The sequence below is a fragment of the Humulus lupulus genome, chromosome 7 (assembly GCF_963169125.1).
Source record: "Humulus lupulus chromosome 7, drHumLupu1.1, whole genome shotgun sequence".
In the NCBI taxonomy this organism is placed as follows: Eukaryota; Viridiplantae; Streptophyta; class Magnoliopsida; order Rosales; family Cannabaceae; genus Humulus; species Humulus lupulus.
The window spans coordinates 76332259-76358015 of record NC_084799.1 but is presented as its reverse complement, the minus strand read 5'-3'; the positions used below and the strand labels follow the sequence as shown (position 1 = coordinate 76358015).

Below are 25757 nucleotides of genomic sequence, written 5' to 3'. Positions count from 1 at the left end.
CTGAAGGTAACCTTAGAAACAGAGTATCATCATCATCCTCTCTCTCTCTTCCTCTTCCTTCCCTTTGGAATTTTGAAGCTAAGTTTGAGGATTCAAGTGTGGGAATCAAGGCTTGAGGTTCTAGGCTTGTGTTCAGCCATTGAAGGGGGTTTAATCTTGAGCTTGAGGTAAGAATTCAGCCATGAATTTCTGGTTTTTACTCTGTTTTGAAGTTAGTTTTGAGTTAGAACTTTTGATTATAAAATTGAGTAATTTGTGTGGTTTTTGGTGGTTCAAAGCTTGGGTTTTGTTGTGGGAATGTTGATTGTGTTGTGGGAATGCTTGGTTTGGATTTGGAGGTGTCTGAGTAAGTTTTGGAAGGATTAAAAGAGGGAAAAAAAATGAGGTTTTGATGGGAGAAACAGGGGTTTTTGGTTGATGGCCAGGCAATGCCACAGCGCTTGGGAGGCAATGTCGCGGCATAGGGTGCAGAAGCTTGAGGCTGGCGCCTCTGTTTGGGAGGCAGGCCGCGGCATGGTGAATGTAGGGTCGCGACCCTGAAGAACATTTTTTTGGCCAGAATTATGTTTTCAGCATGGGAACTCAAACCTTAGGCCTCGGGATCGTTCCTACTACCCGGTTTAGTGGGATTTCATGTCCCGAAGGCTAGGTCTTGGTCCGGTTATTATTGATTTTATTGATGGAATCCCATATTTGGTTATGACTAGGTGACCGCTAAGGGATCAAAGGATTGATCGTTCTCAAGGGTCGTTCAATTGCTATTTCTCGCTCGAACCAGAGGTAAGAAAACTGCACCCAGTATGTGATGCATGTGATACACGAGAAACATGTGATTAGGGCATGCCATGAATGTTGAATATGAGATTGATCAGAGCTTGAGTCTCTGTGTTTGTGCATGATCATAATTATGCTATCAATTGTTAAGTAAGCATGTTGAATGCCCTGCATTTGGATATTTGACATATGATATATGCCTGGTAGCATTGCTTACTTGTGTGTGGCACTGACTAACTAGTCAGAATTGGCAATGGTGTCAGTATTAACTGTGAAGTTGTGACCTACTTGTCAAGTTCGACAGTAATATTGAGCACTAGTCACGTGGCATTGACTAAAAATTCAAGAAAGGTCTTAGCGTGTTTAACGTAAGCCGATAAAGATTAAATCTAATCGACATCTGCATTGAATGACTCAAATGAGCATTAATGCCGGACCGACCTCAAGTTAGATGAAAACTAAAAGCGCTTGTCTAGCCTAAGGCTAGTTACTTAGAGCCTGGGCCAGAGAGCCTCAGTGACTGTTTAGTCACATGGCTATGGGTGCTGAGCCCAGGTGACTACTTCGTCACATGACTGTGGGTCCTGAGCCCCGTAGTGACTTGTTTGTCAGTCACTCATTTGATTAGAGCCATGGCCAAAAAGCCCAGGTGACTGCTTCGTCACATGGTTATGGGTACTGAGCCCCGTAGTGACTTTCTTGTCAGTCACTCATTATGGTTAAACAAAACCTCAAAGTGATATTCACTCATCTGTTCAGGGCTATATTCTCTGTATAATCATAATGATCATCATTCGCATGTATAATCATAATAATCATAGTCATCCAATCAGTAGGGCAGGATTCCTCATCCTAGATTCCCCAGAATTATCTGAACTTAATTGCATGCTTGAATAGGGCTATAATTTCTAGGCATGCCAGATATGATTTTGTGACATGATATTAATGTTCATGAGCATGTTGAGTTTTCTTGCTGGGCTTCGACTCACGGGTGCTATGTGGTGCAGGTAAAGGCAAAAGAAAGCTGGACCATCCTTGAGTTGGAGAGCTTAGGTGACCATGTGTACATATGCGGCTGCTCGTCCGCCACAGCCGAGGGTTGAAAGAGGAACTAGGGTTAAATCCTGTTTTGCCGCTTAGATTGGCTGGTTGTAAATATTTTCTTGTAATGAACCTTTAAATTATATTTTTGGGATCCCAATGTATACAGTAAAGGTTTTAGTGAAATGTTATATCTTAACCAAAAAATTTAATCCTAAACTGCTAATCATACTTAGTTACACGATTATGGCCAAATGACTCGATTAGCGAGTTTAGCACTATTCAAATTGCACACCATAATGGTCCCTGGAGTTTAGGGCGTTACATAAACCATAAACTTGTTCTGATCTATAGGAAGACTCAAACCTAGAGCTATAATCAATCACTGTCTCAGTTCTTGGAAGTTATGCTCACACTTATCTGACCATGCAAACTTCTGATTTTGCGTGTCAACTCTGTTAATGAGATAGCGATCCTTGAGAACTCCTCCACACAATGCATGTAATACCCTGCCAATCCAAGGTAACTCCTGATCTCTGAGGCATTCCTTGGTCTTAGCCAATCTCTAACTGAGAGTACACTAGAATATCGTCGATAAAGACTATCACAAACCAATTTAGATACTCTTTAAACACCCTATTCATCAAATCCATAAGTGTTGCTGGGGCATTAGTCAAACCAAAAGACACGACTAAGAACTCCTAAAGCCCATATCTAATACGAAAAAGCAGTCTTCTGCATATCCTTCTCCCTGATCCTCAGTTGATAATTACCAAATCAAGGTCCATCTTGGAGAATATCGTCTTACCCAATAACTAAACCTTTAGTTCTTACAGCTTTGCTGGTGTCGTTCAATATAGTGCCCTAGACACTGGTTTCGTCCCTGGCACCAACATAATCACAAATCTATCTCTGTGAAGAGGTAACCCTAGCAAATCCTCTGAAAACACATCCAGAAACTCACAGGCTAATCCAGTCTATCCTGGTCCCACTGGCACGACTTGAGTGGTATCCACCACACTAGCTAAGAATCCTATGCATCCCTCCTGCAATAGGTTTCTAGCTCTAAGTACAGATATCATAAGTATATGGGGTCCATGCACAGTGGCAACAATTACAAAAGGTTTTCTCACCCTCAAGCCCAAGGGTTACCATCTTTTTCCTACAACCTATCATTGCCCCATACTGGGCTAACCAATCCATACCCAGTATTATATCAATGTTGGTCATAACAAACTCTATCAAATCAACTGATGAGTCCTTTTGTCCACAATAATATAACCCATCTCTTAGGAGTTACTAGTAGGGTTCCAAATTCTCATCACAACATAACCACGTAATCCATATACCAAGTCTATGCCTCTACTAAATGCAACAAAACAAAGAACAACATGACACCAGAACCAATTAGTACAATACAAGACTCAAAACTAGGAAGCTGACCTACCACCACTGAGAAACCAGCCTCAGCCTCATCATCTAGCTGCGTTAGAGCGACACTCGAGCTGGAGTCGAGTTGTCCGCCCTCTTTGGTTCATCCTTCCTTAGCTCTGGGCAATCCCTCTTGAAGTGCTCAACCATCCCACATAAGAAACATGTCGTTGCGCGAGATCCTCCCAGATGTCACCTCCTGCACCGAGTACATTCCGGATAAAGTTTCCAACCCTCGACCTCGCCCTGATGGCCTATCTGAGCACTTCAGAACCCATTTTATAGTCCAAAGGTACCGAATACATTGATAACTTTTCTTTCCTGATCACTGGGGCCTCTACCCCAGCCTGATCCAATAAACATAGGTATCATTGTCTGAGCTCCGCGCTCTCTGGCACTCTCCCTCCAAATCTCATTCTTGTGCCCTCAACAATAAGGGCTCTCCCTACCACCTGAGCGTAGGTAGATATTTCATGTATTGGGGTGATTCTAACGCCCTAAGCAATTATGGAATTCAATCCCTAGATAAATCGCTCCTTCCGAGCCACATCCATGGGTACCATATCAAAAGCAAACTTGGCCAACCCATCGAATTGGTTAACATACTCTGTTACTGTTGTATTTCCCTTAACCAAATTCAGAAATTCATTTGTCTTAGCAGTCTTAATTGCATCACAATAATATCTTTCAGTAAACAACTACCTAAATTTCTTCCAATTCATTGCAATTGTATATCGTGTCTGGAATACCACTTCTCACCACGTCCAGGCATCTTCCCGTAACACAAACGTAGCACAGATCACCCTATCGTGACCTACCACCCACATACTGTCGAGGATGGAACTGATCATGCTCATCCATTGTTCCGCTTTGAATGGATCTAGGCCTCCCTAAAAAACTGGAGGGTAATATTCCTGAAATCTCTCATATAGAAATTTCCACCTATTCTCAACCCTATGCTGAGCCTATACTGGTGCCACTCCTGGCATAACAAAGGAAGAGGTGTTCCCTGACAGAACCTGCTGTTTTAAACACCTAATATTTTCCTCTTGCATCAGCAATCTTGATTAACATCTGCTGCCAATTCTGAGGAGCATGCGGATGGCTCTTGCCTTGGTTGTAATTCCCAGCCTCAAAATAAACACCATCGGGTCCCATTAACTGCCTTGGGTACATAACCTTTGATTTAGTCTGCATTCAATAACTTGACCCATTAAGCATGATGAGCACATTAAAAAGCCTTCCCCCACGGGAACAATCACACAACACCACATTTACATACCACTGTGGTACTAAAATATATGTTCATGGCATTCACGCATCAATCCATAAACCCTGCTCTTGCCAACAAAATATCATACTCTCACTTTAGCATGCAGATAACACATTCATATATCAACTGAGCAAGTAATCACATAGTCATATCAACAGTCAAGGGCTAGGCCCTATCAGAATATCTCTTGTTTCCTAATAAGGCATGCATGTAAGACATTTATATCTTATTTAAGCAGTTAAACACATAACCACATAAATATTCACCAAACCATGAGTGGAGCTTGTCTTTAGTGACGAGTGTACATGTCCAGCTTGTCTTTAAGAACCCTTAACCTTGGCACACTCTGATACCAAGTTGTAATTGTAACACCCTGGTTAGCCAAGATTGTCACACTGTGTACTTTAAATAGTGATTAACTCTCTAAACGAGTCATTAGGTCGTAAACGTGCATCTAAGTGTTATTAATGGGCCAGGGTTAAAATCTCGGTCAAAAGGAATGGATATATATTATTAAAAACATTAAATTGTACATGGGATCCCATAAAAGTGTTTACAAAGTTGTTTACAATCCAAAATGGTCATTACAATTCAAAAGTTACAATCTACCAACCTAGGTGGCAAAAAATAGGGTTAAACCCTAGTTCCCCTGAGAAACACCTTGATTGTGGTGGTCAAGCGACCGCATATGTACACATTGCCACCTAAGCTCTCCACTCAAGGCTGGGTAAGCTTTTCTTTTCCTTTACCTGCACCACATAGCACCCGTGAGACAAGGCTCAGCAAGAAAACTTATTATTGCATGTATACAAATATTAATAAATGATCATGAAATCATTATGGGGTTCGCAACCCTAATCAGATGATGACTGTTAAGTCATTCTGGGGTCCTGTGCCTTGATTAGATGATTGTCAAGTCATTCTGAGGTCTTGCGCCCTGAATATATGACTAATAAGACATCTTGGGGTCGTGTGCCCTGAATATATGACTAATAAGACATCCTGGGGTCTTGCACCCTAAGCCATGTGACCATCAAGTCACCTAAGCCTTTTATCCCTGGCTCTGAGTAACTAGACAAGCGCTTTAGTTTTCTTCGACCAATAGGTCGGGCGAACATATAATGCTTTTTTTTATTAGATCTAATTATATCGACCAGCGTTCAATACGCTATTGCCACTCTTGACTCATAAGTCAATTCCATACGACCAGTGCTCAACACTATTGTCATTTTTTACTGATAAATCAGTGCCACTCACAAGTAAGCAATGCAACCAGGCATTCACAATGCAACAAATGTCCATATATATAAAGCACTCATGTCACATATTGGGTGCAATTTTCTTACCTCAGACTTGAGCATAAAATAAGTTAAGAACGACCCTTGAGAGAGATCATGTCATTAGGCCCTTAGCAGTCACCTAATCATAACCAACTATGAAATTCCATCAATAAAATAAGTAATAAAAGATTCCTGGACTAAAACCCAACCCCCGAGACCTTAAATTCTTCTAAAAGGGTTAGTAGAATCGATCTCGAGCCTTAAGGTTCGAAAACCTGCGCTTAAAATTAAGTAAAACCATGACTGGCTCAAAAAGAACAGGCAGGCTGCGACCTACCCCCAAGGGATGCAGTGTGCCTCCCAGATAGACAGGCCCCCTGCTTGGGTGCCAGGGGCAGGCCACGACTTGCCCTTAAGGGTCGCGGCGCGCCAGCCAAACAGAACCTAGTGAAGGCTCTGGGGTTCACTCAAGTCGCGGCGCCCATGAACTCAGTCGTGACCTGACCCCGCGAACCCAGCTCCCCTGCATTTTCTTCAATCCTATCTCAGCCAAAACTTCCACCAAACAATCCCAATATTAAAACCAAACATCAACACAACACTACCACCAATCTAGCTATAAAATCCAAAACTAGAAACACTCAAAACACCATCAAATACTCAATTCTACAACCAAACTCTCAAGCTTTCAAACAACATAAAAACAAAGTAAAAACCTTAAAGTTCAAGCTGAGAATCCTTACCTCAATCCCATAATTATCTCTAAGCTTTACTCAATCAAGAACCTATCTCAAATAGCTCCAATTTTCCCAACCTCAAGCTTCAAAAATCAACCGAGTGAGAAAGAGATAAAGAGTATGATCGATAGAGAAGAGAGAAGGTGCCCTATTTAATAATGGTTCCTTCTACAGCCAACCTTAGCTTAAGTATATCTAATGGCCTAAATGACCAAAATGCCCCTAGGGCCATCTAAAACCTTCAAAGCCACCCAAGGGCATTTTCATCATTTTTCACCTACCCCGTTAATCATAATTAATGTCCTCCAATTCCCGCTACACCCAATATCCTTAAATAATTACTATATCATATCTCATTACCCGCTCATTCCCGATAATGTACTAAACACCAAATTACCCCTAGGCTCACCCCGAGTCCAGTAATTAACCCTGTTATGACCAAACCGCTAACTTGCTTCCTAGGATCGTCTCATGCCGAATAGCTCAAACATAACTACATAATAATGTGGTCTCACCCATATATCATATACATGCACATAAATATACAAATACGCCATCAATGAGCCTAAATTACGAAAATGCCCTTCTGATAAGAAACAGGCCCACATACCTACAAATATCATCATATAATAATATAACTCACATAATCATGCATATAATCACATAATAATGCATTAAATCAATTATGGCCCTCCTGACCCCCTAATTCAGGCACTAAGCCACATTAGAGAATTTGGGACATTACAGTAACGCCCTACTACTCAAGGACTGTTACATTGTGTATTTTAAATAGTGCTACACTCGCTAAATGAGTCATTTGGCCATAATTGTGTAACTAAACATGATTAACAGTTTAAGGTTAAAAAATTTGGTCAAAGGTACCATCGTTTCATTAAAATGTTTACTTTATACATGGGATCCCAATTTACGTTTAAAAGGTTAATTAAAATGGAAAAGTTACAACCAGCCGACCTAAGCGGAAAAATAGGGTTTCACCCTAGTTCCTCTTTAAACCCTCGGCCGTGGTGTTCGAGCAGCCGCATATGTACACATCGTCACTTAAGCTCTCCAACTCAAGGATGGTCCAACTTTCTTTTCCTTTACCTGCACCATATAACACCCGTGAGCCAAGGCTCAGTAAGAAAAATTAAACATGATCATAAGCAGTTAATAACGTATTACCAAACCATAATAAGCATGCCTAGCAGTAATCACCCTACTCATGCATGCATGCATGCATACCATTCATATAAATGACTACAGTGTCATAAGGGCCAATAGCCCAAGATAAACGATCAATGAACAATATATTATGGAATCATACTGGGGCTCAGCGCCCTAGGATATGGGACTAATGAGTCACCCCGGGGCCCATTGCCCTATCCTCTGTATAAAAAACCTTGGAGCGGGCCCAGTGTACTTATCCTCTGAGTTTTCAACGACCATTGGGCCGAACAAGCGTATGATGCGCTCCTGGTTAGCCTAACCAAAACGATCAGCGCTCAGCGCGCTATTGTCGTCCTTGACTCATAAGTCAAGCCTTTCTCAATAAGATAATGTAGACAACTATATGTCATATATCAGATATCCAAAACCAAAGCATTCAGCATGCTTAATCAACAATCACATGCATAATCATAATCATGCACATTATCAGGCGTTCATGCCCTATTCATATTCCTGTTCAATAATTCAGGCCAAGCCATCATCACATGTATCACATACTGGGTGCAGTATTCTTACCTTTTTGGTCTGAGCACAAGTTATATATATATATAAACGACCTTTGAGCATGATCTTTTCCTGAGCCCTAGTGGTAGTTTAAATTCCAAAATCCAATCTCGGGACTAATCCCCCGCTCTCGGGACCTCCAATCCCACCAAATAGGGTGGTGGAATCGTCCCTTGAGCCCTCGGACCAAAATCCCAAAAGTATAAAAAAAAAAAAATCAAGTCCTGCAAACTGAATAGCGCCACAGCGCTACCTACTGGGCACTACAACGCTAAAGTCATAAACTTAAACTGCCATCAGACTAGCGATGTAGCGCTACCTACCTAGTGCCACAACGTTGATGCCAGCAACCCAAAATTCTGGGTTTTTCTCTTTGTGTTCTCCGAGTCTCAAATCCAACCCCAAACCTGTCCCAATCCCAGAAAAAGACTACAAGGCAGCTATAGTACCTCCAACATAACTCAAAAACACCCAAAACATAATCAAAATCTCCAAGGGATCTCATAAACCAAGTCTTGAGTTTGTAAAACTCAAGAACACCGAGTGATTAGTGCCTAAAAATACACATTTATTGATTTTAATAGTCAAAATAAATTAAGTTTTAATTAATATTTTCATCGAATTAATATGATTAAATTTATAAATGAAAATATTTAATTTTAATTTAGTTTATTTTATTTTGTAGGATTTAATTAGTATTTTTGGCACTTGGAAACAAAGAAAAAAGAAATAAATAAAATTGAAGAAAGAATGGGAAATGTGGCATTTTTGAAGTGAAGAAGCCCCAATTTCGGCCCAAATAGCCCAGGCCCAGCCTCTTCCTTCACCTCTCCCAGCGCCAGGTGGTGCGTTCCTGCAGCGCCACGCATCCTCCTGCCAGCCCACCCTAAAGCGCCACTTGTCCACAGCCTTGCACCTTCCAGTAGCTCCCTAAACCCAGCCTCTCACGCCCAAAGCCAGCAGCTCACGCCAAGCTCCCTCCAAAGGCCCAACACAGCTAAAGCCCAACAACAACCCAGTACCTCCAGCAGCAAGCCCAGCGTAGCCCTTCAGCCTTCAATGGCCCAACCAGCCTCTCACGCCCACACCTCCTTCAGCAGCCTGCCTACGTGTCACTTCCCCATTGGCTAGGAATGGGTCAAAACCCACTTCTGCCACCATCCACTTTCAACCCATGTTTTGTGGGTATTGGGCCTTGCAAAATTTCCATTTTGAGCTCTAAAGCTCATCTTTTTTGGTGCTTTAGAAAAATGGCATATTGACCATACACCAAAATACTAGGTTAATATTTATAATAAGATTTGATTTTTCAAAATCATATTTTATTATTAATATTTCAGATTTATTTTGTAAACCCCAAATTATTATTTAATTTCTTTTTAGTCCTTTTCTCCATCTATAAATATGGACTCTCATTTCACATTTTCTATGTAATTTTTAGGTAGCAAAACTCTACCAAATTTTAGTCTCATTTCTCATATTTTCTCTCTAGAAATTCATGAGAATGTCTTGCATAATAGGCTAACCTTATTAGGAAGGTTAGGATGTTCCTATATGCACTATGACTTTGTTTGGTATTTTTGATTCACCATGTGCTTAAAGTTTATATATTTGAGTGATTTTTTTTCTTTCATCTCTATTTCTTCATCTTGTTATCTATATTTGTGTTTACTAATAGTATATAGATTTTTTCAAACACTTCCTATGTATTATCAAATTAGTGAAACTAATATAGATAATATCTTTATCATTTTCTTCATGTCATTCATATATATTTACTTTTGCTCAAATCTATATAGAATTAGTCATGCTATTTCCATGTATTTTATAAATAGTAAAAGTAATATTTGTGTTAGGTTTTATGTCCAATCTTTTATTGCATTATTGTCAATGATATAATGTCATTTTTAGATTTCTCATAATATTTATCTCATCCTTCCATGGTAAATAATAGTAATCACTTGAATACATTTTTGTAAAATATATTTGTGCTTCAATATTAAATCTCCCAAATGAATAGTTGGGATGTGAACTATCCATTTGTGTAATTTTTGTGAATCAAAGATCCAAATAAATAAGTATGCATATTGGTGACTCTTGATCCTTCCTACTTGTTACCTATTATTACATCACACTTTAGTCTATCTTTATTTCTAATCTTTAAATCTCAAAAACAACAAAAATATCACTTGTTCTATTTTCCTCATATTATTTATCTCTAAACTTGTTGATTAACTTTATTTCTTTGCCTCCTTGTGGAATCGACCGCCCGATCTATACTACAACCACCGCTTAGTGGATGCACGTTTTGGGCGTTAAACACCGAGAATAGAGTAAGAACTCAAAAAATCAGAGAGAATCAAGGGTTAAAACCATTACCTTACTCACTGAAGATGAGTTCCTAGCAATCCCCAAGCTTGCCTACACCTTCCCCAAGCCTCAAGCCCAAAATTCCACTCCAAAAATCCAAGCTTTCTTTCAAACTTCAACCCCCACTTAGAGAGAAAAGGGATTATGAGAGGGAGAGAGTTATTGTGCTCTGTTTTGCTGCTATTTGAGGTTTCCTCTAACCAAGGGCAAGTGACGAAGTCACTAAATTAACACAAAATGACCATAATGCCCCTTAGCCTAAGCCTTACCTTTATAAGCCCTCAAGGGTAAATTTGTCATTTGTTACTTATCCCATTAATCATAATTAACGTCTTACAATTTCCGTTACTTCCAATAACACCAATATTCCCATATAATTACCAAATAATTTCCCCATTACCCGACCCCAATAATGTACTAAATTACCAAATTACCCATAGGCTCACCCCCGAGCCTGGTATTTGACATTGTTGTGACTAAACCGCTACTTTGCTCGCTAGGATCGTCTCGTGTCGAATAATCCAAATATAACTACATAATGATGTAGTCTCACACATATATTACATATATGCCAAATATACACATAACGAGCCAAATTACGAAAATTGCTATTTTAATCAAAAATGGGCCCACATGCATATTTAATACACCTAAACATGCATATCAAGTCATATTATAATATAGCTCATATAATCATATAATGATATACACACACATATATATATCACATAATCACATAATTTCCATAAATTGTCATCGTGGCCCCCTAATCAAGGCCCTAAGCCTTATTAGGTAATTTGGGACGTTACATTACTCATTCACGTTTTCATATCTATTTTTTTCTTTCCAAATTTGGATGTTCTTATCATGGTTACTAGTTACCCATACAATTTTTCATATGTATATTTTTTTTTAGATTTGAATGTTCTCACTAGGATAATTAGTTACTCATTCATGTTTTCATATAATTTTTTTTTTCTAGATTTGAATGTTCTCATCATGGTAACTATTTACCCATTCACATTTTCATATTTATTGTTTTTCTTTCTAAAATTGGATATTTCTATAAGGGTTACGGTTAAAAGAAAATACTGAAAAAATTGATTTGAATTTTTTTACATATTGTGGAAAGAACTGTAAAAAAATAATTACAATAATAAAATATAATAATTAATAAATTAGTAAAATGATTACGTAATTTTAAAATATATGTGTGAAAAAAAGAAAAAAATTGAAGGAGAAAAGAATAAGTACAAAAAAGATAAAAAAAAAATGGAAGGAAAAAATGAAAAAGATGAAAGAAAACTAAAAAAATATGAAGAAAAAAAACAAAACAAATGATGAAGGAAGAAAAAAAATAGATAAATGAATAAAAATGAAAAAAGAAGAAGAAAAAAAAATGGAAAGAAAAAAAGAGGAAAATTTGGTAGAAAATAAAAAAAAAATGGAAGAAAATAAAAGTAAGGAAAAAAAGAAAGAAAGAAAAAAGTTGATACGTGTAAAAAAAATGGAAGAAGAAAAAAATAAGTACACAAAAGAAGAAAAAATAGAAGGAAAAAAAGAAAAGAAAAAAAGAAAACTGAAAAAATATGAAGAGAAAAACAAATGATAAAGGAAAAAAATAGATAAATTAAAAAAAAAAAAGAAAATAGAAAGAAGAAAAAAGAAAAAAGATGAAAGATACAATTGGTATAAAAAAAATAACGAAAAGAAAATGGAAGGAAAAAAGCTAGAAAAATAATAAAAAAAAATTACCTTTAAAATCAAATAAAACATAATTATCATTAGAAATGTGACATAATTATATAATTTTTCAAATTTATGAGAAAGAAAATCGCATAAATATGAGTTAAATGTCATGTTAAACAACCTAAAAAAATGCATAAATATGAAAGAATCCCTGTACTAATACTAAAAGACAGAAAGAAAAATTAGGATGGCTCGTGACCACCCCTAGCTTGGTCATTGTTGCAACCTAAGCACACGTGCTCTTTGTTTATGGGAAATTTGTTTATTTATGCATACTATAGGTTCATATATCCAAAAAATACTATCATTTACCAACATTTCAAAATAATGCTACTATTTGCTTAATTTCCAAAAATATCATTTTCACTTTTTTAGCCTCCAACTCTCTTCTCTTTCTCGGGTCACCATTTGATTCTTTGGGGAGTCATGGCAACCACCATAAAACCATCATCACCACCAAATTTGAAAAAACGCCCCCAACTTTGGCATCCTCTTCCCTTTTTTCTGCTCTATTTCTTCTTCTCTCTTAAAGTATCCATGGAGACTAAAATAAAAGCCCCATGATAGTTTTTTATGATATAAAACTTAAACTCACTAAAAGTTCAATTAAGACACTAATTTATGCATTTCGAATAGATATGTGCATGATTTTTTGCTTTTTTTTTTTTTGTAATTTTTTTTACAATTTTTTATATCTGAAACGTAAAAATTTACAAAAAACTCGATATACATCAATGTGCCTCGATGCCCAACTCGATGGGCCCTTAAAAATCATGATTTTCATGAAAAAAAAACCATATGCCTCGACACACCTCGATGCCACCTCGACATGCATCGACAGACCTCGATACAATTCATAGAAAGTGCATAACTTTTCACTCGGGTGTCTGTTTGAGGTGATTTTTTTTTAATTGGGTATTTTTGTGATCTACATGTCTGAGATGTGTACACACACATTTGGGAAGTTGAAAGCTTGAAAACATTCCCAACTTTGAAAATATAGGGGTACTGTTATGAACTTTGGGGTGTTTTCAAGCTTTCAACTTCTCAAATGTGTGTGTACACATCTTAGATGTGTAGATCACAAAAAATACCCAAATTCAAAAAAAAAAAAAACCTCAAACAAACACTCGAGTGAAAAGGTATACACAATTTATGAATTGCATCGAGGTGTGTCGATGCATGTCGAGGTGCCATCAAGGTGTGTAGAGGCAGATGTTTTATTTTTTAATGAAAATCATGATTTTTATGATATACCTTGATATACCTTGATGTGCCTCGATGCCCAACTCGATGGGCACTTAAAAAATTCGGCATTAACTTTTTTAAAAAAAATTTATGATTAGGAAAAATCAATTGTTTCTTGTAAAAACATTAACTGTTTTTTACAGGGAAAATTGAAGCATCAACTTTTTTTAACATTAAGTCATAAAATTGAAAGAAAAAAAACCCTAAAAAACACAAAGTATTTTTTCCATGTTCTTAAATATTGAGGAAATTACATCTTTTATGGGCTTTTTTAACAAGTTTACAAAAATATGGCTTTTTTTTCTTCAAAAGAACTTATTTTATGGCTTTTTATAAAAAAAAATTCAATTTTATGAATTTACTTTCCCATATTTTTGTATAAAAATTTGTTTATGCCATAGTTTTATTCTTAATTAGGTTTATTGAAGTTAGAAGATTATTTTAGTCATTTAAGTATTTTTCATTTGATTATTTTTAAATTAGTTTCATAATACAATATTGACTTACTATTTTAAAAAAGAAACTTAATCTATTTTATTGTTTTTATATTTTTTAATGTTTATTTTTCATAATTTAATGTTACAATTTAAAATCACAAATACATTTTCACTTTACTATTTTTAGTTTTTATCACTTTAACTTCTCTACTCATTGACGTCTTATTTCTCATCCCTCTTTGTCAAACTTTTTTGGAGAAAGCTTCTTATTAAGTCGCTCCCCTTTAACTCAAACTATTTTATTATTTATTATCATATTTATTATTGTACTTATTTTTTTTACTATACATAAAAAAAAAATCAAATCAATTTTTTGTTCTAACTTTTTTTCATGACTATATTTTTCCTTGTTTGGGTTAAGTAACTAATAACAATCACACTTTTATATATGATTTTTTTTTTAATTTGGATGTTCCCATCAGAGTAACTAGGTACCCATTCACGTTTTCATACCAGATTTTTTTTCTTCAAATTTGAATGTTTACATCAGGCTAACTGGTTACCCATTCATGTTTTTTATATTTTTCTTTCCAAATTTGGATATTCCTATCAAGGTTACTGGTTCCCCATTCAAGTTTTTATATCTATTTTTTTTTCTTTCCAAATTTGGATGTTCCCAGTAGGGCACCATGTTACCCATTCACATTTTCATCATATTTTTTTTCTTGAGATTTGAATGTTCCCATCAGGCTAACTGGTTACCCATTCACGTTTTCAAATCTATTTTTTTCTTTTCGAATTTAGATGTTCCTATCATGGTTACTAGTTACCTATTCAAGTTTTCATATATATATATATATATATATATTTCCAGATTTGAATGTTCACACTAGGATAACTAGTTACCCATTCACATTTTGATATTTTTATTATTTTTCTTTCCAAATTTGGACGTTCTTATAAAGGTTATAGTGAAAAGGAAATGCTGAAAATATTGATTTGATTTTTTTTACATATAGTGGAAAAAACTATAAAAAAAATTATTACAATAATAAATAATAAAATAGTAAAATAATTATGTAATATTAAAATATGTGTGAAGAAAAGGAAAAAAAAAAAGAAAATGGAAGGAAAAAATGAAGAAAAAAGAAGGAAAAAAAACAAAATGAAAAAAAAATGATGAAGGAAAAAAACAGATGAATGAATATAAATGAAAAGAATAAGAAAATTAATGAAAAATGGAAAGAAAAAAAAAGATGAAAAAATTGGTAGGAAAAAATGAAAAGAATAAAAGCTCATGCGTGAAAAAAAAAATGAAAGGAGAAAAAAATAAATACAAAAATGAAGAAACAAAAAAGAAAACTGAAAAAAAAAATATGAACAAAAAAAACAAAATAATACAAATGATAGAAAAAATATATAAATAAATAAAAATGAAAAAGAAGAAGAATAATAAAAATAATGGAAAAATAGATAAAAAAAAAAGAATGAAGAAAAAAATTAGTAGAAAAAAATGAAAATAATAAAAAAATGAAGAAAAAATTAAAAATAATAAAACTACCTTAAAAATTTATAATAAAAAATGTGGCTTAATTATATATGAACTTCCAAATTAAAAAGCCATCAAAAAATAGAAAAATTAAATGTCCATTTTTTTAAAAGAGGCTTAAAATCTCATAAATATGAAAAAATCCCTTAAATATTTGCCTGAAAAAAACAATTTGAAATCCAATAAGCAAGAGTCCAAATAAATAAATTTAGGATTAATGAAGTCATTAAGCTAAATCCAAGTGAGCCATAAAAAATGTATTATTTATTTATATTTTATCTTCCAATTCAAATATTTCTTTAGGCATTTTAGGCAAGACCTATATCTGGACAACCATATTATTGTCGTTTTCCCTCAAAGCAAGAAGAAATTGGATTAGGTGTAATCACATTCACATTGCATAGAGCTTAGCTGTCTTACTCAAAAGGAGTGATGGATCATGGATCCCAACAAAAAGTTACAGGTCCCACAACGTGGTCTTTATTTTTTTGAGCTCTCATGGCAGCTGGAATTGGATTGATTGTTGGTTGATTGCAAGTATTATTTATTTTCTTTCTTGCCAAACAAAAATAAGAGAATTTATAAGACAAGAGTTTAAAGAGCTACCAATTCTGTACACATACCTCAAATGTTAAGGGGATTTTCACAAACCACCACTTTAATACACAAACAATACTCTCTCCATCTACAAGTAAGATGCAAAGTTGAAAAAGAAAAAAGAAAGAAAAAAAAGAGACAGAAAGATCATCTCAGCAATCTCTGACCACCTCCACCCTACCTGGCCCCTAACCAAGCCCTCAATACCAATGGCAAATATTGGCTCAAGATATACAATACAAGCCCAAGAAAATTAAAGAGTTGAAAGAATTTCAAGAATAAGTGTTGCTCATCAGATAATAGATACTCATCAAATGACTTATAGTTGGTAATGGAACTCATGACCTTTGGTAGCTTCTGCTACCTGATCTTGAGCCCGGATTCTCACTCCGATCGGTATCTGAAAATTCCTTTTGCGAATCAATCTCCATGCTGCCTGCTTGGGTTCTACGGTGCCTTCGATCCTGAAAAGAAACGAGCAGGGTGTTACCAAAAGCTTTTGGTCAAAAGTAGTTTGGTCTTGATGTTCAGAGTCTAATGAGCCTTTCTTGATTGAAAAACCTCAATTATGGAAAGTTAAAATAATGTGATCCACAAAGATATCAGATTCAGATATGGATAAAGGGCAGCAACCAAATTTATGAAGATGATTTTTTTTATTCATTAATAAGATGAAGTGGAATACAAAATAAAATGTGCCATTAAGATAATAGCAAGAAACCAACCTCTCTTGATATAGGATATTCCTCTGACTCCAGCATACGAACCACTTGGCCCATCTTCGGTCTTTTCTCAGAATCTGGATCGACGCACCTCAATGCAGTCAAAAGTGCTCGCTTTAGAGCCCTTGTTGATGGTCTCACCTCAATGTTTGGGTCTACCACTTCTTCTGAGCGCCTGCTCCCTACCATCAATTTCAGCCAATCTACAAGATTTACCTGTGAGCAATGATTTCAGTTCATGTCAGATGGAACTCTCCTTAAATGTAGCAAACAGTCTCATTCAATCTCATTACTTTCCTAACTTTGGCACTCTTCTAAAAGATTGGATAACATAACACTATTTCAATAGAACAGGATCAATTGGATTGTAATATCGTAATGACTTCAAACAATTTTATTGAGCCGACATATTTATTCCCATCACTAACTAGGAGCTAAGTTGAAGACTGTTAAGAGCAGTTGGTAGACAGTAGTGGCTCTTACATGAAGTCTTCAAATAAGTAATGTTTAGACAAGGTTCAGTAAAAGGAACTGATGATATGACCCAAATATAAAAACTATGAAATAGAGCAGCTACTATCAGAATGCAAAACTGGCTCTAGGCTGCACCATTAAATTTGTAGTACATTGGTTCCTGGAAATTAAGATAATTTTATTTGGATCACTCCTTAGGCTGAGTCAAATCCCACTTGGTCAAAAAGTTCAAGTTAGCCCTAAATTCTACAAATCTAAAATCAGGCCAAGCATATCTGTTCAATGACAAAAGAAGAGAGCAGGTAAAAGAGGTGAATTAACATAAGAATCACAACGGTCTACACTTTTTTGTACTTCACATGAATTACAACCATAAATGTCTACTGATAATTATATGCAGTACATTATGCGATTCGAGACAGATTAAACTTTCAAATTCATCTCGCAGTCATGACCCTTGGGAATTCTTTGGGAACAATTAGATAGCTAGAGGATTTTGGTAAATATTTTCAATGGCAAAATATAAAATTAAGGGCATACCTCATGGGTAGGGCGTCCATAGTCGACAGGATCTCTTCCTGTAATTGCTTCCAAAAGGACAACTCCAAAGCTATAAACATCACTTTTTTCATTCAAAAGGCCAGTATTCGCATACTCTGGAGCAACATATCTGAAAGACAAGTCGGGTAAATGGCGAACGGTTAATTCACTATCACTAATTTTACTGAATGTTCGAATGACAGAAACAAAATTGAGGGAATAAGGCTTATCATGCTCTAGGAACAAAAATATACTGACCCAAAAGTCCCCATAACACGAGTAGTTACATGACTTTTCCCAGCTCCTAACAGCTTGGCCAGGCCAAAGTCAGAAACCTTTGCATTGAAGTCATCATCGATCAAAATATTGCTTGATTTGATGTCTCGGTGAACAACCTTTGGCTCAATAGCCTCGTGTAAGTAGGCAAGACTGCAGCAAGTAGTCAAATTAGATTGAAATTCAAACAGATAAAAGGGTTGTATCTTTTTCTTTTAATCTTTTGTACGTACTTAAAAGAGAGTGCAGATATGTTGACTTACGCTTTTGCTGTGCCAAGGAGGACCTTTATGCGAGCTTCCCAAGTGAGATATCCGTGCTGACGCATGGCTCCATGAAGCCACTGCTCTAAATTTCCATTGTTGACATACTCATAAACAAGCATCCTGAAGTTTTTAAACAGAATGGAGACTAGAAACAGTCAGCTGAGATATTCTAGATCACTGAGAAATGGTACAAAAGTACTGAAAGGTAATGAACAAGTTACCAACTTAAACTAAAAAAGTTCCTCTTCTTTTGTGTAGTCAAGGTAATTGTATTCCAATATTCATTTTAGTATTCTACTAACAGAAAGTGAAAATATGAACATCAAAATGTGAGTGGTACCTATGAATCCCTTCAACGCAGTATCCAAGAAGTCGAACCAGATTCTTATGGCGCACGTGACCAATCGCTTCAACTTCCACTCTGAATTCTTTCTCAGCTTGGCCCCTGCAATTGTACAAGAGTTTGAGCCACTAGCAAGGTATTGACAGCAATAAATATGAAGTCAAACTCAGAAACTAGAAGCCATTAAACTCACACATTATTGAGGATCTTTTTAACTGCCACTGGAGTTCCATTGATCAGATTCCCCCGGTAAACAACTCCATACCCACCCTCACCAAGGATATTTTCTTTTGAAAACCGATTAGTCGCAAGCTCTAGATCTCTTAATGTAAACCAATGGCCCCAACCCAAGTGTGAGAATTCAGGCAGGCCGCTCAGTGGAGATGGTGCAGTTATTGGATATGAAGAAGATGGCTTATAGACAGTGAAATTACCAGAACCCCCATCTTCTCCTGATTGTGACCCTGCACAGTCTTTGTCGAAACGATTAAATGAACCAGACTGACTGCTAATCTCTCCATTCTTAGCCTTCCCCATTCCTACATGGAGTAGAACCTTATCTGATTCTCTGTCACTGGACTTGTCATGAATGGTAAGAAGAATTCCATCACGCGGATCAAATTCACTTGCAGCTACTTGCTCAACTCGAACTTCCTTAATTTCTTTTGAGACAGTTGGGATTTGGCTAAGAGGAATCCTGTCCCTAGCTCTTTGGGACTTTTTTCGGGAAGTAAGACAAAGAGACAGCACAGAGAGTATAATTACAATAAATAGCGCAACAACAATACCAATTACTTCCCAGACCTTAAGACCAAAGATGGCAGTTTTCTTGGATAATTCAGCATTGAGGTCAGAAGCCATTTTTTAATATTTCCAGGTGCCTGTAAAATTTAAGCAACAAACTCATATTAAGGTCTTAAGAGTTCAACCATTACAAGAACCATTTTGAAATCTGCAAGACTTTCAAACCCTTCACTGTCACTGAAAGTTATCTAAAGGTAAGAGTTAAAAGCTATAACTTTTATGCATTGAATAGATACTGACATAAAGCACTTCACCATTTCTAGTTACAGAGCTAGCAAAACAGTAATAGTAAGCATAGGACTAAAGACACAACATCAAAATAAATATGAAAGAAGCACTATAATGAAAATAGTGACAGATACTATAACCTAAGATACAATGTAAACAGAAGATCCCATTATACATTAGAACAGGTTAGGCTTCATACAATCATTTGAAGAAAAAAAACTGTGAGCTAAAGCAATAAACAGAGAAAACCCATCAAAAAGGACACGGGAATGAGAAACATAATAAATGTTGGTTACTAGAAAAGCTAGGCAAGATCCTGCTCACCTCTCTGGGATGGGATTTCACAAGGGCAGACTTCAAAGCCCAGATCTCTGAAACACCTTCAACAATTCTTGTCCTTCTAACAAGTGAAAAAAGAAAGAAGCCCAGATCTCAAACCAAACAAAAACTCAAACCAAGAAACCATGAGTTGTCAAAAACTCAACCAAGAAACCAAATTATCCCAGTTCTTATAAAATCCAATTATATAGCCAAGTCTATAACTTGATAAGCTTTTGGGGAAAATATATTTGTGGGGGCAACTGTGAGACTGAATCTAAGCTGAGAAGGAGCTTTCTGGCACCAGCCTTGAGCCTTCTCAAAAACCCAAATCCAAAAATGACTATAGGGTCCTCTTCTGCCTCTTGCAGATGGTACAAGGACATAGAAAAAAAAAAGAAAAAAAATCAGATAATTCTAAGTGGTGGTGGGGATCATATGAAAGAAAGGGTGGAGTTATCAGTGTTAGGTAATAAGTTTATATGCCATCCAACACATATTATGCATACATAAGCATAACAGTGAAAGAGAAGCATGGAATTCTGTAAGGACTTCTTGGGATTTTCTTGATTTGTTATGAAGATGACTGATTATCAGTAATTTACTCTCTTATATTTCCTTTTCGTTTTATTGTTTTTATAAAAATAAAGATTGTATAAATTATATATTTTCCTTAGCTTGTGTGTTGTGTTTGACTGCTGTATTTGTATGTATGTGTGCTGTAATGATTATACAACATAAAGTGTTACATTTATGGGTCACTTTGTTTTTTTTAATAAAAACATAATTATAGTTCCCATGTTTTTCTCTTCTTTTCTTATTTTAATAATAATAATAATAATAATAATATATTATTATTATTATTTATAAAGCTGTATGATTCTCGGTAAGACATCTGGGTTGAAAAATGATTAAATGAACAAGGGAAGAAGTAAAAATTGAAAAACTACTTTTATAAAAAAAATATATATATATATATATTTGAAAAACTACTACCATCATTTTTTTCCCCTCTAAAATTTTCCAAAAACTACTACCACCATATTTTTGTGTTTAAAATGTGTAAAGTTAAAAGTACACTCGTGAAATTCAGTATATATGTATCTACCCTCTGTTTTCTCACGAGAACTAGAACCGTTTTGGCTCAAATTATGGTCTATTTTAGCATAGGAAAAAAATAACATTACCTAATTTGCCTTTAAAAAAAATAAAGGGTAAATAACTAATATTTTTTTATTTTATATACTTGTATATTCATTCTATGTTTTCGGCGATAAAAGTATCAAACGATACATTTTCCTCATTTTTGTAGCTACCAATTTCGTTAAAGACACATGTAATTAAATGAGGTGTCGCATGTCACTCTACTATTTGTATACATCTTAGTTTTTTAAAAATATATTATTAATTTAATTTAAAAATAAAAACAAAATATAAAAATCTAACTTATTTTTTTAAACTTCTTTTCTTTCCTTTTTTCTTTTTTCTCTTCTTCTTTAACCTTCTCCACAACACTTTCTTTTGCTTTCTTCTCTTCTTCTTCAACTATTACTGCCAATAATACAACAACAAAAGCATAGGAGAAAGTGGTTTGTGGCATTTACCCGAATTCCTAAAATAGGTATATGAGTCGAAATTGTAGAATAATTGGGTGTGTGTCTTGGATGACAAATTTGAGGTGATGTCAATGATGGGATCGACTTTGGGTGACAGGCAGGTGGTGGTGTTGGTGAGCAGGGGGTTGGCGAGAAACACAAAAGAGCAAGGGTTGTGACTGGGCACTTGGCTCAGGGATGTGAGGTGGTTGTGGTGGTGGTTGGAGGTGTTCGGCTGGGTTGCTCGGAGGAGGTGCGAAATCGCACCTGGGTGGTGTTGGGTGCTGGCAGATGGGAGGCTTCGTGTAGGTGAACGCCGACGATGGGGAGCTTGGATTTGTGGGTTGGGATCGGCGAGATAGTCGTGGAGGTGGAGATGGTGGCGGCGGTTGGCATTGTGGTGGTTAAGTGGTCGAAGAGGATGGTGGGGGCGAGGTATTGATGATGGGTGCACACGACGGCTAGGGAAGAAAGAGCAAGGGAAAGGGAAAGAAGGGAGAGTAGGGAATCAGGCCTCTTTTGATTTTTTTTTTAAATTTATTTTTAATTACTTTCTTAAAAAATCAATTAATAAGATTTTTTTTTTTAAAAAATATGATGTGGATGAAAAGTACATCTCATTCAATCTCATGTGTATTTAACGGAGCTGGTAGTTATAGAAGTGGGGAAAGCGTAACGTTCAGTATTTTTGCCATCGAAAAAAAAAATTGAATATATAAGTGTATAAAATAAAAAATATTAGGTATTTATGCCGTTAATACCCAAAAATAAATAAATATATATTTTAGGAGATAGGCACACTATTGCGCATTAATTATAAAGAAAGAAAGCTTTTAAACTAGAGATGAATTAACTAATAACTATTTGACAAATTTATTTCCAAACTTAACTAACCTAAAGCGCTCTTCCAATGATGTTCTACTCTATTTTTTCAAATACATCACAAAAACTTTTTATTTTATTTTATATTAAACATTTATATTATACCATACATTAGTGTCTCTATTTCTTTTCTTTATTTTTTATAGGGTTTATACCTTTTTGGACCCTGTGTTTTTTCCTATTACTTGTTTGGACCCTGTGTTTTGACAAATTACTTTTTGGACCCTATATTTTGTAAAATAGTTAAAATAGAACCCTCAACTCAATTTTGATGAAGAAAAAATTGAATATAACAACACAGTTTTTAAGCAGAATGATTTTTTTTTGTTCTGAATTGTTAGTTTGGTAAATTATTTGTGATTTTAGTTGAAAAAACATTGACCAAAATTGAGTTTAGGGTTCTATTTTAACAATTTTACAAAATATAGGGTTCAAAAAGTAATTTTTCAAAACACAGGGTCCAAACAGGTAATGGAAAAAAACACAGGGTCCAAAAAGGTATAAACCATATTTTATATAATATTTAAATATTTTTTTTATTTATTAAAATACTAAAAGAAGAGAGAGAAAGAAACAAAATAAAATATAATTAATATAAAAAAAATATTTTTAACTCAATAAATAGTCATCTTTATATGTAAAATAATGATATATATTAAGGTAAAAAAATGTTAAATAGCTCAAATTTAGTTCACACGTTGAAAGCTCATTTTACCATTCTTCTCTATTTTATTTTTTAGAAAATTAGCTAGTTAAGTTCATCCATTGTGAGTACTAGCCATTAAAAATCTTCTAAAAAATAATCATAAAAATTACAAACAAATTTTTACCCTAGCCAAATTTATAATTAGATATTTAAAGCAACAAGTTATATTTTTAACCATACTAAATTTTTTTAAATTAAACTTAGAATACAAAATTGTGATAGAACTACTAAACTAATTTTTTTCATAAACAAAAACCAAATTTAATTCAAAATTATACTACTAAACTAATTTTTTTCATACACAAAAACCAAATTTAATTCAAAAGCTATGCACATTCAAAAGCTATACAGCCAGTGTCAGTTTCACTGTTAAAACTTACAAATATTGATGATAAAATAATTAAGATAATACAATAACAAATATAAATATTTATTTTGTAAAACATAAAACAAATATTGAATAGTAAAATTTCATTGAAGATCCATTTTATGAATTGGACCACATCCATTAGATTAGAGAGTTAAGCGATGTGGGTCAAGTCAAAACCAGCTTTTCTTAGAGTGAATGTAATACAATGCTCTAGTCTACTTGCCAATGCACACCATATAATAAAGAGAGAGTGACCCTTTCCAAACCCACTTATGTCTTTCTTTATTGTGTTATTTAGTTTTGGATAGACAAAAAACAACAAGGCTTTGCCCCGTTATATAAATATATATTATTCAATCTGTTGGTGATTTCTTTTTTTTTTTTTCTTTTTTTTTAAATAAAAAATTATGTTGGTGATTGCATTCATTTTTACATGTCAATTTCGACTAAACTTAAAAAGCCTCCTAAGCTTATCATATTACTCTCTTTTGTTGTTTTTTAATATTTATATATATATATATATATTGTGTGCTCTCCTAGATGAGGAAATGGCTTGTAATTATTAAATAAAATTAAAAAGTACAAAGTTAAAATCCATATTGGAAATTATAACAATTTAACATTAACGTTATAGTAATTTTCATAAAAAAAAAAGCATGTGTTTTGCTCAATTCTGAATAAAAACTCTTTTATATTTAAGAATTTTGTCAAAAAAAAAAACCTAATATAATATTATTAGTACAGCAAATTGTAAATTTAACTTATTATATTATCCATTGGATCAATATCATATTATCTACCCAATAAAAAAATATTAATAGACAAAAGCATTATTTGTTAACAGAAAATATTCTTTTATTAACCTTAAAAGGGATGTTATTTTAAATGAAAAATTATAGTTAAATGTACTAAATTAATTCTAAATATATATTTATGATTTTTATTCGAAAAATTCATAATAAAATAAATTTTGGCAACCAATGGCGATGGTTCACCTTGTCCTGACTCTCTAAGACAGGCTCTTTGAAAGTGAACATAGTAGATAAGGTTGTGATTTTATTTCAAAAAAAAAAAAAAGATAAGGTTGTGACTGCACTAATTGTCAAACTTTTTATTTAATTGTTTATTCAATAAACATTATTAGATTATCTTCATATTATTGCTATAATGGTTTATCTTATTCACTGGGAATGAGAATAAATAACGGTGAAATATTATTGTATTTGTATAGTTTTGTACTTAATTTAATATTGAGTCTCATATATTTTATTTTAAATTAGAATATATAAAATTCAATATTAAATTACACTGATTACCATATATTACATTTAATAGTATTGAACATCTTACACTCGCATGGTTTCAATAATACAAAACTACACCTCCATGTATTAGAGAACAATACAAAATATTCTCTTAAATAAAATTTTGGTCAAAATTTGTGGTGTTCAGCCACTTGATACAATCAGCAGCTCACGTGGATATTTTATATACAATTACAAGTATCAAGTTGTTAAGTTAGTTATGATTAACTTCTAGTCTTTTCCTTCAGATTGACCGTCTATATAAGGAAGACTTTCACTTAGTTTTGGTACCAGAAATTTAGAGGGAATAGAGAGAGATTAAGCTGTTGTTTTTCTTTCTGTACTAAGTATTTTTTATAGCAAGATTATTTTGCTGATTCAAAGGTTTCTGTACATCTCTGTAATACCTACAACTTTCATCAATAAAGATTTAGCCTCAAGGGTTGTTCTAGTCGTGGATGTAGGTTCTCCAAAAGGGAGCTGAACCACGTAATTGCCTTGGTGTGTTGTTTCCATTTTACTATGTTTTATATTTGTCATAGTTATTTTGTGTATACAACTTGCTTTAGCTATTTTTGTTCAGTTTTTCTTTGATTAAGTATTATTGTGCAGAAATCTTGGTTCACATTTAATTGGTATCAGTAGCTCGGGGTGAGTCTCGGAGTAATTTTGTGATTAGAGTGTTGCCGGGAAATAATTGGTAACAAGATAT

The 25757-nt window shown here is 34.5% G+C and overlaps 1 protein-coding gene across 1 annotated transcript; it reads right to left on the bottom strand.

Moving 5' to 3' along the window:
- Window positions 1–16182: 16182 nt before the first annotated feature.
- LOC133788323 (probable receptor-like protein kinase At5g18500) lies at window positions 16183–20784 on the bottom strand. The gene is made up of 8 exons (XM_062225758.1): window positions 20195–20784; window positions 19032–19719; window positions 18836–18940; window positions 18493–18615; window positions 18212–18382; window positions 17954–18083; window positions 16943–17155; window positions 16183–16681 (listed from the first exon to the last, which is right to left on the bottom strand). Exons 2-8 carry the CDS (start codon window positions 19697–19699, stop codon window positions 16556–16558), a joined length of 1536 nt encoding a protein of 511 aa, XP_062081742.1. The 5' UTR covers window positions 19700–19719; window positions 20195–20784; the 3' UTR covers window positions 16183–16555.
- Window positions 20785–25757: the final 4973 nt, after the last annotated feature.

Coding starts and splice junctions, on each gene's coding strand:
- LOC133788323 (XM_062225758.1), bottom strand. CDS start 19,699: ATGGCTTCTGACCTCAATGCTGAATTATCCAAGAAAACTGCCATCTTT. Junction 18,084..18,211: donor CGTGTTATGGGGACTTTTGG/GTCAGTATATTT, acceptor CTTGTCTTTCAG/ATATGTTGCTCCAGAGTATG. Junction 16,682..16,942: donor AATATCCTATATCAAGAGAG/GTTGGTTTCTTG, acceptor GTTTCTTTTCAG/GATCGAAGGCACCGTAGAAC.